The 14,517-nt window shown below is 32.4% G+C and overlaps 1 protein-coding gene across 5 annotated transcripts in view; it reads left to right on the top strand.

The window, feature by feature from the left end:
• Positions 1-14,517, top strand: part of FER (FER tyrosine kinase) — a 418,420-nt gene that overhangs the window by 110,498 nt on the left and 293,405 nt on the right. The window contains exon 10 of one of the 5 annotated variants that reach the window (XM_081304220.1): positions 12,169-12,238. The exons of the other annotated variants lie outside the window; for them this stretch is intronic. Within the exon in view, the coding sequence (XP_081160346.1) occupies positions 12,169-12,192 (24 nt within the window). The 3' untranslated portion in view covers positions 12,193-12,238. The remainder of the gene's footprint in view (positions 1-12,168; positions 12,239-14,517) is intronic. 5 annotated transcript variants of the gene reach the window in all.

Genomic DNA, 14,517 nt, shown 5'->3' with positions numbered 1-14,517 from the left:
TAGGGTTATTTTAAAATAATTTTGGTTTATTCACAAGTATTTCTAATACTTATGATTAATGTTAGGAAGATTAGTCTTTTTAGTTATTTTCTGAAGCTTATGGACTACTAAAAGAGGGGAGTAAATTTATTGGGACTTTGGCAATATTCTTTAAAGAGGAAGAAAAGGCTGGGCATGGTGGCATACATCATTAATACCAGTGACTTGGGAGGCTAAGGTAGGAGGATCACAAGTTTGATGTTAGCCTCCACAACTTAGCAAGGCCCTAAGTAACTTACCAAGACCCCTTCTCAAAATAAAAATAAAAAGGGCAGAGAATGTAGCTCTGTGGTAAAGCACTGCTGGCTTCAATCCTGTTAACAACAACAACAACAACAACAACAAAACAAAAAAAAAAAAGGGGGGGGGAGAAACAAATGACAAAAATATACATCTTTAGTAATTTATAATAAACATCTTTGAGGCCATTATAATTCCAAAAGATGAAGTATAGTGATAATTTATGGAAGCTACTTCTAACTGTGCTAGTGATATTCTGTTGGCACTAGTACTAGTCCACAAGTTTTGTCATATTGATTTGATCAATTTCATTAGATTATTTTCTTTATTTATAATTTGTACTAGTTTAAGAGGGGTTAAGAAGTGTTTCAAGGAGATATGAATTCTAAAATTCTGAATATATTGAGTTAAATGAAAGAAAAAATAGTATTAACTGAAGGAATTTTCTAACCTTTAATATTAAATGCCCAAGAGGGAAAATATTGTATGGAATGCTGTCTCTGAAAATGTTTGTCCTAAGTCCCTTTTGGAACACCTCCTGAAGGGACCATAGTGCAATGGAACATATTTTGGGAAATGCTGGGTTAGAAAATAAATCCCTTCTCATCAAATTGAGATAAAGAAAGATTATATATACTGATAATTCTGAAGGCATTTTGAGTTGCTTAAGCACTCTATAAACTCAAGGATTATTTTATATAGTACTTCAATTCTAGCTCTTGAGGGAAGAAGAATCTCTTTCTGAGGCAAGCTAGAAAGATGAGGTCTTTTGGCCTCCCTTGGTTAGCGATGAGAATATCAGAATTTTCTGATCCTTGAGAAAACAGCAGTTACTGACTTTCCTAATATCTATATCTACATTTAGATATACACATACATATACACATATACACACATAAAACACTTTTTTCATTTTTGTTTTTTAGCTATCTAATTGTAAGAATATATTAAAATTTCATTAAGTATCTGTTGAACAGAAGAATTGGGTTTCCTTTTCACTACATAATAATCTAGTTATTTTACCTTCTAACAACATATGCTTTGGACCAAGTACAATGATTTTCATTGAAAGAATTTCCTTGATATGCCAAATATATCTAAAATTGATGGTACCATATAATGAGTTTCTACTTTAGAAATATATTAGCTATTGTATAATTATCTTTGCTTTGCTATTTGTAAAATTGCACATTTTGCTTAAGCCCTTTTGCTAGAGTAACACACAACATATATTTATCTTCTTTGCATATCTTATTAAATTAATTTTGCTTAATTGAACAGCAATAGAATAAAGTCTCATTCTGTTATGTTTTCAACCAACAAAATATCTGATTTGTTTAAAAATTATCTGCCATTATGACTCAGAAGTTATCCATTTTATATTATAGTCTGATATTTCAGTTTTATACCTGGAACACTAAAATGAGCTGAAATCAATCAAGGCATCATATTGACTATGTCATTAGAGTTTTATCTATTTTTATTATGAAAACATATCTTTTTCTTTGAAGAACTAACATAAATGTGACTTCTAAGCCTTACCCATCAAATGGTAACCCACTAAGAAAAGTATCAGACTAAGAATCAACAGAACTGAATTGACCTTTGTCTCTGCTCTGTAACTGTAGTCAGATTCCTTAGCTTTTCAGAGATTACCTTTCCATAGAAGGAAGAAATGAGTATTCATATGGTTTGACTGGATTTCTGTGACACTGAAGTGAGATAATGTGTGTAAACATATTTTGCATATTATAAAACACTTTAAAAACCTAAGATTCTATTTCAGTTCTTTAAATAATATATCTTAGTTTACATATAAATTAATTAGTATATACTTGTTGAATTCTTGAATATGAGCATCAAGATTTTTCTGCAGTATTACCTTATGTATTTCTTAATGATAAAGGCAAACATCATTTAATTTCTGTGCCTGGATAATATATGCACATGTATATGCGACTGAGTGTTCCTTCATTTCCCAATTCCTTTCTTTAGAAGTAAACTTACAGAAGCATTGGATATAATTAAAAGTATGAATGAAAATTATATGGTTACCATTCTTTTTACACAAATGGAAAGTGTGCAATATTGTCCTATACCTTGCCTTTTTACCTCATGTGTCTTAGGTATCACTTTTTAATAGTACACATATAATTATTCCTTTTTAATTTACTCATTCAACAAAACTTTATTGAGTGTCAGGTGTTGGGTATGATTTCTGGTTCTGGCAGTACAGTAGTGAACAAATAAGCATAACTTTTTCTGCTATGATGGGCCTTTTATGGTAATTGGAGGAGACAGTCAATAAACAAACACATAATATGTCAGGTAGTGGACAATTCTTTGGAGAAAAAAATGTAATACAGTATTGGAGTAAATGAGTACTAGGAAATCGTGTAATAGATCAGGAAGTCTTTCCTGATAAGGTGGCATTTATATTAAGATATGAAAGCCTTAAGGGAGGAAGTGATGAGATGGCCTCAGGAAGGAGTCTGTTTGTTGTAGGGGATGGCAGGGAATCCCGCCTGGCTAGAAAAGTGAGAGTATAAGGATGGATTGAAAGTAGAGGGCGTTTAGGTCTTGTAGTCATGTAAACCCTTGTGAAGAATTTGATGATAACTATTAGAAAAACTGAAAACCATTGAGGGTTATGAGTGAAGTAGTGGCATATTTACCTGGTTTTCCATCATCTGCTATTGTGAAGATCAGCTTTAGTGAAAATCATTAGAATACTAGGTTATGTATGTAAAGTTTATGTATATGACATTTTGTTTTGTGCAGTTTATAAAGTTTTATATTTTATTGCCAAAATAATTTTAAAAGTTTCTAAATCTGAGAATTGTCAGCTATAGATGATAATTATTGATATTATGAGATAATAATGAAATATTATTAATATTTCAATTTGGAAGATTAATAAGTCATTGGTTCCATTTCTCTTGTGGTATAAATTTTACCATGCTGAACTTTTAGTGGCTTACTAGATCCTTAATAATATTAAATTTTCCTCTGGATCTAACACCCTAAGTATATTCACAGATACATGTTTTGCTTTATGTAAATTTGATGAAGTTTTATTATTTATAAAACAGAAGTGATTATGATTTTAATCAGTTTCTAAATCATTCAGGTTGAAATTTCTATGGTTATTTTTCTTTGGTTCTTATAAATGAATTCCACATCAGAGGTTAGCCAATGATTATTTCAGAGACATTTCTTTTTTTCATTAGGTCACAATATTTTCAATATCAGGAAAAAAGAAAACAACCCTTAAATTTTCAAAGTGCTTTTCAATTTGTACTTAAACTGTTATGTATGCTCATATTCATAAGGCAAAACAAGTAAGTGGCTTTTTATTTGATTTTGTAAAGTATGTGCTTATATATATAAACATAGAGTTGATCCTCTGTATCTGTGGGTTCTACATCTGTGGTTCAGTCAACATGGATTCAAAATAATCACACACATATTCACACACAGCATCTGTACTAAACACAGACTTTTTCATTATTTCCTAAATAAAATTACTTTTATAGCATTTACATTGCATTAGTTTTCCTAATTTAGAGATGATTTAAAGTATGTGGGAAGATGCACATAGGGTATATGTGAATGCTAAACCGTTCTAAGAGATTTGAGCCTCCATAGATTTTAACAAACATCCCCCATAGATACCAAGGACAATTATATTTTACATTTGTGTAATTATGGATGGGTTTCTTAATTTCTTAGACTGGACGAATCAGGACTGAGCTAGACCTATAAAAGAAAACACAATAAAATAGAGGGAAGATAAAAATTAAATGTCTTCAATAACTTTGAAAATAAAAAGAATCATTCATTCAGTCATTTGGAATTCAACAACTGCTTAATGATTACTTACTACATGAATATTATGTACTGGAGCTTTTGAGAAGGATGAAGTAAAGATAAATGTATTTAGATGCTGCTATAGGGTTTGCTAGGGGAGATGGAGAATAATTGATTGAACAATTAATCAAAAGCTGGCTGCATTTTAATTTGTATGTATTCATACATTAAAACATTTCAAAAATTTAAGTGTGTAATAATACTTGGATATATAGTTAGCAAATGTTTATAGAGGGAACAAATAGTACAGACTTTCAAAAGTTGGTTAAAATTGATACCACTCAACTTTGAATGCTATAAGTGTTAAAAATTAATTTCCATCGGATGTTTTTTATGTTGTAAAAAAACATAAATTGTGGCAATAGTATTCTAACTAGATACATAGTCTAAGATATTTACGGAGATAATGACTAATGAGTAATTGTGATAGAACAATTACTCTAGAGAGGGCCCCAACTGCAAAATCAGGTTTCTTGGATTTGAATACATGATCTATCACTTAATAATTGTTCAGTGCTAGAGAAGTTACAGGACTTTTTCTGCTCTCATTTCTCAATGTGTAAAATGAGATTAAACTTTATCCAATTTGGGACTGTTGGGAGGAATAGTCAAGTTTATACATAGAAAGCATGCAGAACAGGGCCTGCTAGTTGGTAAACCATTCTTATGTTTTACAGAGTTTCTATATAATTATTTGATTAAATAACACAGAAATTATAATGATTTAATATATGCTTAATTCTCTGCTTTTTTCCTTATTCTCAATGCTATTTTTTATTTCAGATCAATATTTTTCTTTTAAAATGCAAGTTATTGATTTTTAGGTGATAAGAATGTTTGGGATCTATTCTTTTCTTCATTTGAAATATTGTTATTATTTAGTCATGATAGATTAGAATATATTTCAAGACAAATTATCATATAACTAACTTATGACTTATTTATTGCCCCCAATAAAAGACCTTTTTTGGCATCACTATTGACCAGCTAATTTTTAATAAATATTTTATATTATTAGTTTAACTATTAGAAGCTTGCTTTTTCCCTTCCATGTTACTAAATTTTGCATTTAAAAATCTTCATGAAGCAATTTTAGCAAAAATAACATTTATAGTCTTATAATTTTAATGCTAGCTTCTTTTATAGTTTAATTTGAATGAAAGAAAAATTCCTAAATGACATTACATGCTATAATTATTTTTTTCATCCCTAAAATAACTTTTTTCATTTATTTATATAGAAAATTTCATTAACATCTTTTAATACTCATATTGCCTCCTTTTAACAATTCTCCTTGCTGTCATTTTATGCTATATCATTATTTTATTCATTCTATTAGTGGAAACTTGGCTTTTAAAAAATATTTGATTTTATTTTTTAAGTACATGAACAGTGGATTGCATTACAATTCTTATTATACATTTAGAGCAAAATTTTTCATATCTCTGTATATAAAGTATGTTCACAACAATTCATGTCTTCATACATGTACTTTGGATAATGATGTCCATCACATTTCACCATCCTTGCTAACCCCCTGCCCCCTCCCTTTCCCTCCCACCCTCTGCCCTATCTAGAGTTCATCTATTCCTCCCAAGCCCTTTCCTCCATACCCCTTTATAGGTCAGTCACCTTACATCAGAGAACACATTCAGCATTTGGTTTTATGGGATTGGCTAACTTCACTTAGCATTATTTTCTCCAATGCTATTCATTTACCTGCAAATGCCATGATTTTATTCTCTTTTATTGCTGAGTAATATTCCATAGTATATATATGCCACATGGCTTTTAAAAATCCCCTTTGGTCTTTTTCTCTTCCTGTGGTCAAAGGCTAGTTTAGTAACATGAAGGCAGGGCAGACAAAGTGTGAGAATTAGATTTTTTTTTTTTTTTTTTTTAAAGAGAGAGTGAGAGAGGAGAGAGAGAGAGGAGAGAGAGAATTTTTTTTTTTTTAATCTTTATTTTTTAGTTCTCGGCGGACACAACATCTTTGTTGGTATGTGGTGTTGAGGATCAAACCCGGGCCGCACGCATGCCAGGCGAGCGCGCTACCGCTTGAGCCACATCCCCAGCCCCAAGAATTAGATTTTAATCATCCTGGGTTTAATTGCCTTTAGGGAGGTTTTTACCTCTGGCCCCCAAATCTCAGTTTGTTCACTTAAAATGTGGCTAATAATGTGCACTTCATAGGATTATTTTCAGACTAAATGAAAGCAAAAGCATAATATGGAGCCTCAGACTCTATTAGGAAGATGCCTAATACATGTTTGATTTTTGTCCCTTCTCTTTGTCCCTTCCCTATTTTCTGTCTTTTCCACCTGTGTCACCAGTTCTCTGAGTGTCCATTATGTGCCATGGATGGAGACATCCTGGAGTAGTAGACACATCTATGCACTCATAGAACAACATTCAGTGGATGGAAAGTTGGAATAAACAAACGATTAATAAGAAGACATTAGAATTAAACTCTCTATTGGAATTGATTATTAATATTCCTGAGGCTTCAGGCTTCAGCCCCCAACCTTTAGCCCTTTCTTTTCTTTGTGTTCATGTAGCTGATGATTCTTTTCTTTTATCATGAATTAAGCACCAATCAATAATTCCCAAATGTAACATTTTCAAGGAAATAGGAATACCGGAGTACTACTCAAGATAATGATGAGAAATGTTCACATACAAAAGGTTAAATTTAATAACAAATTTTAGTTTGTTGAGGACAATTTCATTATTATTTATACATTATGTTTTAGTCAACCTTTGTGTCACTGTGACCAAAAGACCTGAAAAAAACAATTAGAGGAAAAGTTTATTTGGAGGCTCACAGTTGCAGGGGTCTCAGTGTGTAGACAGCCAGCTCTTATTCCTCTGGGTGCAAAGGTGAGGCAGAGCATCATGGCAGAAGAGTGTGGTGGAGGAGCATGGCTTCAGATGCTGACCTAAAGGCTCACCACCATGGACTGTGACCAGTCAGAATGTTGGGTGCTGGTCATAACATGTTTGTATTAAAGAAGGAACCTGAACAAAGCAAAGAAAAACAAAACAACACAACAAAAGCAAGATATAAGGGGAAAAAGCTTAGGAAAGATACTTTGGGGCAGATCTTGGAGTGGTTGCATTAATTCAGTTTAAGAACAAAGAAGTGTGGCCTGAACTCTCACAAACAAAGCAATTCTGATTGTTAGGAATAAAATTACTAAAATTTTCTACGGACAAGCCAGCACAATTCTTTATTTTCTCCTGGTATACTTTTGTTTTGCTTTGCACTCATTTAAAAATTAATTTATCAAAAAGCAGCTACTTTTTATATAAATCATATAATGTTCCAGACATCTCTTTAAACTTAAAAAAATTAATCTCTTTCTACTTGCAATAAAATTATCCAGTCTGTACAATTTAGTTGCTAATTCTATTAAACTGAATAATATTTGTCTTCAAATTTATGTTTGAAGATGTTGTTTTCTTTGGGTTTAATTAAGGGTGGATAGTTCCATCATTCATCTAGAAAAAGATATATGTTTTTATCATTAAAATCTTTTATTTTAAATTTTGAAAATTATTTTGTGACATTAAAAATTTCATAAAGATATATATGAATGTTATGATTTGTTGCTTCATTTAATGCCTAATAAACTTAAATTGTAATTTCCTCTTATTATAGTATGCTGCAAAATATCATTTCTGTTAATATTTAAGAGATTGAGCTTTAAGTGTTAATTTTTAAAATGATCATTTACTTTGTAAAGTCAATGTCAAGGATAAGATCTTAGACTAAGTAAAAGTTTTCTCTGTCAGAATATATCTAGAGGTTTTGAGAGAAGAATATGCATTTTTTGAAAAGTTCCAAGGTTGCCTAAAAAATTGATCCTTGAAAAGAGAAACAAGTCAAATCAGAGAGAATCAATTGTACTTCTATATATTTAACTTTGTAGTAAATATTTTAGGGGCAATAATAAGAATATAAACAAATTCAGATTCTTTAATCTGCCTTTAAACAAGAACATTCAGGTAGACTAGATAGAATACTTGGCACAAAAAAGCTCCTAGTCTGTATTTTGGGTAAATATTTAGCTCTTAAATTCATGCTACATTAAGAATAAATTTTTGATAGATCAAATACTCAAATATAAAAAAACTATTTACATAAAACTATTGTAAAGAAATATAAGTAAACATTTTTTCTATGTCAGAAAATAAACAAAATGCAGAGTAAAAACTGGGGCTATTATGTGCTGCAAACATAACAAAGGATTAATGTTGGTAAATATCTAAGGAGACCATCCAAATTAGTTTTTAGAAAAGTAATGCACCAATTAAAATTGGACTAAATTCATGAATAAGCAATTCTTAATAAAGTAAGTAGAAACTTTAATAATAACATAAAAATTCAATCCCTCTAATAATGGAAATAATGTTTAAGAAATGCAACTGGGAAACAATTTTTCTGTCACCATCTACAGTAGCTGTCTTCCAAATTTTTCTCCACACCAGCCAAAGTAATCTTTTAAAATTTCAAATCAAAGCAAATCTGGTTGTACTGACTCACAAGTCCATCAGTCACAAAGGCTTCTTATAACTTTTAGGCTGAACACCAAGTTTCTTTAAATGCTGACTACCATGCTCCCTACCATGGACTATGAACAGTCAGAATGATGGATATGGATCATAACCACATACATCTCTATTAAATAAAGAAGGACACTCCCTCCTAACAAAACAAAATAAAAACAAAAGGAAGATATAAGGGGCAAAATTTAGGAGATATAATTTGGGGCAGATGTAGGGGTGAAATTGTATTAATTCAGTTTAAGAACAAATATAGGTTTGTAAGAAGTGTGGTCTGAACTCTCACCAACAAAGCAATTCTGGCTGGAAATCCCAGGTTACAAATGGTGAAGTGAGTTGCTGAAATTGAACATGAATGACCATTATTGGAGATGAAGATTGAGATAAAGATATTATAAGGATATTTGAGGCCTAGGTGTAAGAATCACTTATGATAATGTCAGGAATTGAATTGGAAAGAAAATAAGGGTATGCCACTTGCCAAAGACCTGAGTCAATGAAGTGAAGTATCTGAGAGGCTAATAGATGACAGTGAGAATGAAAGTACCCACTAATGGCTTTATTTATGCTTTTACTATAAGTACATTCAGAGCTATTTCTATTTTCAGTGGTTAACACAGTACATGGCAGTATGTAGGTGCTCAATAAATTTCTCTTGAAAATGCCTTATGTTGTAAAATAAAATCATCAGTGTTCAGATTGCAGTTTTTAGTCAAATATGAAGCTCCTTCTCTATATATCTCTTGTCTTTTGGAAGCACAAAACCAACAAAAACACCAACTCAGTTAATGTGGAGGGCTAAATTATTCTAGAATCTACTTTATAAAGTAATAAATTCCTATAACACTGATAGAAATAAAAGGATGCAGAGAAATTGCTCTGACTAGCATAATCCTCACTTATACATAGACAGAATTGAAATTTAATATCTGTATCATTTAAGCAGAGCCAGAGTAAATTGTGCCCTGGAGGGGCGGGGCCGGGAAACGAGAGAAAACCTTATCCATGATAGGAAAACTATTTAACAACATCTACTAAAGAAGGAAATGTACATATCCAGTGATGCAGCGTATCTACTCCTATGTATGTACCCAGGGGAAATGCATGCATATACTCTCAAAAAAGCTTACACAAGAATATTCAGAGGAGCATCATTTATAATTACTCAAAACTGGAAGTGGTCCAAATGTCAATCAAAGTTGTAGAATATTTACTGAGCCGAATACCCTACAGTAATGAAAGTAAACAAATTACAACTATGTGACAGAAGTACGGGTAAATCTTACAACTATAAAATATTGAGTGGAAGATATCAGATAATACACATGGTTTTATTTTTATGGAGTTCAAAAGGAGGCAAAGTAATCTATGTTATTCTAACTAGAATAGTGGTTGTTCTTGACTGTTGGGAGTGACTGAAAGGGAGCACATAGGTGACTTCTGGAGGGCAGGTAATGACTTGTGTTTTTGATCTGTGTTCTGGTTATAGGGCCTTTTCAGTCTGAACATTTATAAACTTACACACTTGTGATTTTTATTTTTTTTTTTAAAGAGAGAGTGAGAGAGGAGAGAGAGAGAGAGAATTTTTAATATTTATTTATTTTTTTAGTTCTCGGCGGACACAACATCTTTGTTGGTATGTGGTGCTGAGGATCGAACCCGGGCCGCACGCATGCCAGGCGAGCGCGCTACCGCTTGAGCCACATCCCCAGCCCTTGTGATTTTTAAATTTACTACATGTATTTTGTATTTCGATGAACAATTTTGGGGAAAAATTCTAATATATGACAAAAAGGAAAGCATGCTTAACTCTGTGTGTGGGGTGTGTGTGTGTGTGTGTGTGTGTGTGTGTGTTTAAATTTGTGTCAGTGTTGGTCTGACTATGGCTACTTATTTTTCTATAATTACTTGGAAAGAGGAGGGGGCTTTTAAACTACATAGACCACAGTTTTTCTCTGTCACCCATTCCATCTTCTGTCATATCTTTTCCATGGACCATGCACCTCTCGTCCTTTTCCTTTTACTAAGAAGCTACTATGAAACATCTTTCAGGCCTTTGGGAGTTGAAAAAAAGTTAAGTACTCTTTGGCAAATAATTTTGTCTTAAAGGGCCCTATTAAATTCTGAATGCCTCTTGCAGAAGTAGCATATTAAGCATTATTATACATTAATATGTTCCTGAAATCAGGGTCCTAGGGAACTGAAGAGAGTGGGGATGATGCTGAGCGTGCATAGTATAAGCATGTGAAAAAATACTTTGAACGATAGCCCTGATTTTGGATAGGCAGGCTAGTGAGAGCTGTGGCATTTGAAGGTGTGAGGTGGCTGAAGATGAATTTATCCTATTTCCCAATTCTATGTAAGCCTAGCTTTTCCATTCAAACATAGTTTATTTTGACAGAACTATTCAAAAAACAAACAAACAAACAAACAAACAACAACAACAAAACTTGGAACAGAAGAGGCCACTAAGGAAAAGATCTTGAAATTTTGGAGAGGAAAACTCTTTTTCAGTTGTATAGACTGGAAAGGTTGGGTATACAGGTGAAAGCAAATAGACTTAGCCAGGGAAAGTAAGATATGGGATAGGTATGTAATTTGAGAGGTGGTCGAAGTGAAGTAGGATATGGTTTCAGGAGGATATGTAGTTTCAGGAGTCAGAAACCAAACACTGAGAATGGGTGGAGGCAGAAAGTCAGTTAGACTCAAGTGAGATCTAATTGGTAAGGAAAAACTTTTGTTTTAAAAAGTACAGTTAAGAGTAACAGAGTTTTAGTCTTTCTAAACAGATATTTTCTGAAGCTCTGGAAATTCAATGACTCTTATCCCTTTATTTATTATACTTTTTTTTAAAAAAAAAATCAGGTATAAGCCAAGTGTGGTGGAGCACTCCTATAGTCCCTGCTTCTCAAGAGACTGAGTCAGGAGGATTGTGAGTTCCAGGGCCACCTGGGCAACAGAATGAGACTTTGCCTTGTCTTAAAAAAAAAAAAAAAAAAAAAAAAAAAGCACAATCTTTATGGAGCCAAAATGTTTCTATGATTCTACAAAGAACTTTTCAGGAGATACACTGGATTGTCCCAATTAAATGTGGTTTTGGAGGGAACTTTTCTTTTTCTACCCAGTCCTTCATTTTTTAGTCCTTGAAGGAAGAATCAAGAAAGAGCGAGAAAGAGAGAACAAGAGAGGAAAGGTAGCAAGAGAAACAGGTGAGAGAAAGAAGAGCAGTAGAAATGAGGAAGAAGAAAAGACAGAAAGATAAAGAGATAAAGGTAATACAGGAATAAGAGGCAGGTAAAAGTAAAAACCAAAAAGAGACTAAGAAAAAGAAATGGAAGAGTAGAGTGTGACATGAGACAGACTCTTCATTCCCTCTTCTCTCACAGCCTTTCCCCTCAGGCACTTGCTTGACTCTGGGTACCATGATATGACCCACTTCCCTCTTCTCTCCAGGTTTCCATTTTTACTGACTACTGACTTGAGAACTTTCCTCTGTTTCTTTTTTAAACTGGGACTGTACAAGGTAAGAATTTATAGGCAAAAGGTATTGATTATATTGGCATTCTGTTATAAGTATTTTAAATTGAAAAAGTTTATTGAACCAAGCTAAGTTAAAGGTGATAAAAGTATTGCTTTAGGGTGCAGTAAAATCTTATGTATAGTAACTTATTTGTGGTTCAGATATTTAGAAAAATTCATACTCATGTTTGATTCAAGTTTTAGGTCAAGAGCCAAATTATGATGCTTTAAGAAAAATTGTTTCCATGGAAGTATTCAATTAATGACAAATGAAGTTGTTGATTCTCAAAAGTTTTTATGGGGAGGTTCATAATAAGATAAAACAAAATGCAGAATTTAGACATTAATCCTAATAATTTAACCTTCTCAAACAGAAATCTGAAGTGTCATAATTGTCTTTAGTATTTGTGGGTGTAAGGAAAGCCATGGATGAGAATAGACTTGCAGATCTATTATTATACAGATCATTGTATCAGTTTGCTATTAATTACGTCCTGGGCATTTAGCTTACGTTAGCAGTGTCCAACTATTACAAATATCTATACTTTTTGATATTGTAGGCCTTTCCAATTTTGTTACTTATAAAACATTCATAGTCTTTTGCCATTTATTAGGCCCCAGTTGCAGGAGTATTATTAGAAAAGAAAATTGCTAGATAACTCTGTCATGTTCACTCATGGTTGGATGACATAAGATGAAATTCACATCATTATGAAAACTCCTACTGAGATCTAGTTTTATCCTCTTTTTGTGTATTGTAGAACTATGTAGACATTTTCTGTAGCTGCAATCAATTTCATATCATTTTTATCATTTTCAACAATTTAATTCCTGTATTAAATTTCTGTATTAAATAAAATTAATTGAACATGAAATTCTACATTTTGATCAGGTAGCATTTTCTCATGATACAGTATTTCATATTATTTTTCATTTGTATAATTGTCTTAGCGTGTCAAAAAATGCATTTAATCAGAAAGGTTCTTTGCTAGCCTCTTTTGATAATAATGAAAATCTAGGAAGTTTTTCTGCATTTCAAAGAAATGTAAAATGATGCAGATTACTTTTCAGACATGATGATGCTGATTTTTACTAGCTATTTAACTTACCAACATAAATTAATACCTATGCACTTTCTAGCATTTGATGACAGCATACAATTTAGAAGTCTCATTTTAATTTAGTGGTTTCTCATTATAATTTTGAAAGTTGTGCTTTGGAATTAAATCATAATTGTTTTTACTTTGAAAGACATACCATACTTTTAAGATGATGTAGTAATTAGTTCAGGTACTTAAGGTATTTGGTAGGCAGGGAATGAAACAAGCATTGAGTAGACACACTTCGAAAAAACACTGGTCTTTTGTTCTCTATAGGAATATGAAAGCCTAATTTAATTTTTGCCTGTCATTCCTTGGAGGCTTCTTGGGTGCTTTGGGGGATGTTGCCTTTTTCCCACTTTCATAAATCAGAGAGCACTTTCACTTTGTGCCAAGTAGCTGTGAAATTTAATTTGGGTTTAGAATACAACGGAATATTCCTGTGTCCTATTTTCTGATTAGCTGTAAGTGTGAATGTGCTGATGCTTTATACTTTAGCTTTATCACTTCAGAGAAAGGCAGCCCAGTGAAATGGCCATGTCTGAGCATTTGAAGATGGCAGGGAGTATGTCACCAACTTTAGGTAATCAGGCTTATTTTGTTTTTAATTGTTAGTAGAAAACATTTACAGCTCTGGGAATATGTAAACCTCACATTGCAAGGCTTTTGTAATGATTTAATATTTACTACTGTACATGTGTTTGTTCATTCACTCATTCATTTTCTGATTTATTCCCCAGAGTATTTGAGGTAGCTAATGACAACAAAATTCAGCAAAATATAAAATAAAATTAGAACCAAGAATAATATAGGTTTTAACAGGGTATCAAGCCTGGGGGAAACTATATATACCATAGCACATATGTATACTTACTACCCTTTAGCTATTATTTGTCTGTATGATTCCCAAAGACCAAAATGTAAAGGGAGATAAAGTCATTCAACTGTCTTAAATACAGACAAACTTATCACACTGTAGGAGGAAGCAAACCTTTTCCTTGTACTAAGCTCTAATAGAATTTCTTACCTGAGGCTCTAACACAGGCTGTTTTTGTGACCATGTTCCTGACAGCATCACTGTAGCTAATGTAGGAAGGAGATTCATGAAGCCATGACTTGAAAACATCTGGTATCCCTCAGTGGAAGCAGAGGTCATAACAACAAAATCAGTTCTTATTGGCTT

Source organism: Spermophilus citellus, assembly GCF_964194105.1.
Source record: "Spermophilus citellus genome assembly, chromosome: 1".
Taxonomy (NCBI): domain Eukaryota; kingdom Metazoa; phylum Chordata; class Mammalia; order Rodentia; family Sciuridae; genus Spermophilus; species Spermophilus citellus.
The sequence above is the reverse complement of the archived record's forward strand: the minus strand, read 5'-3'. Positions and strand labels throughout refer to the sequence as shown.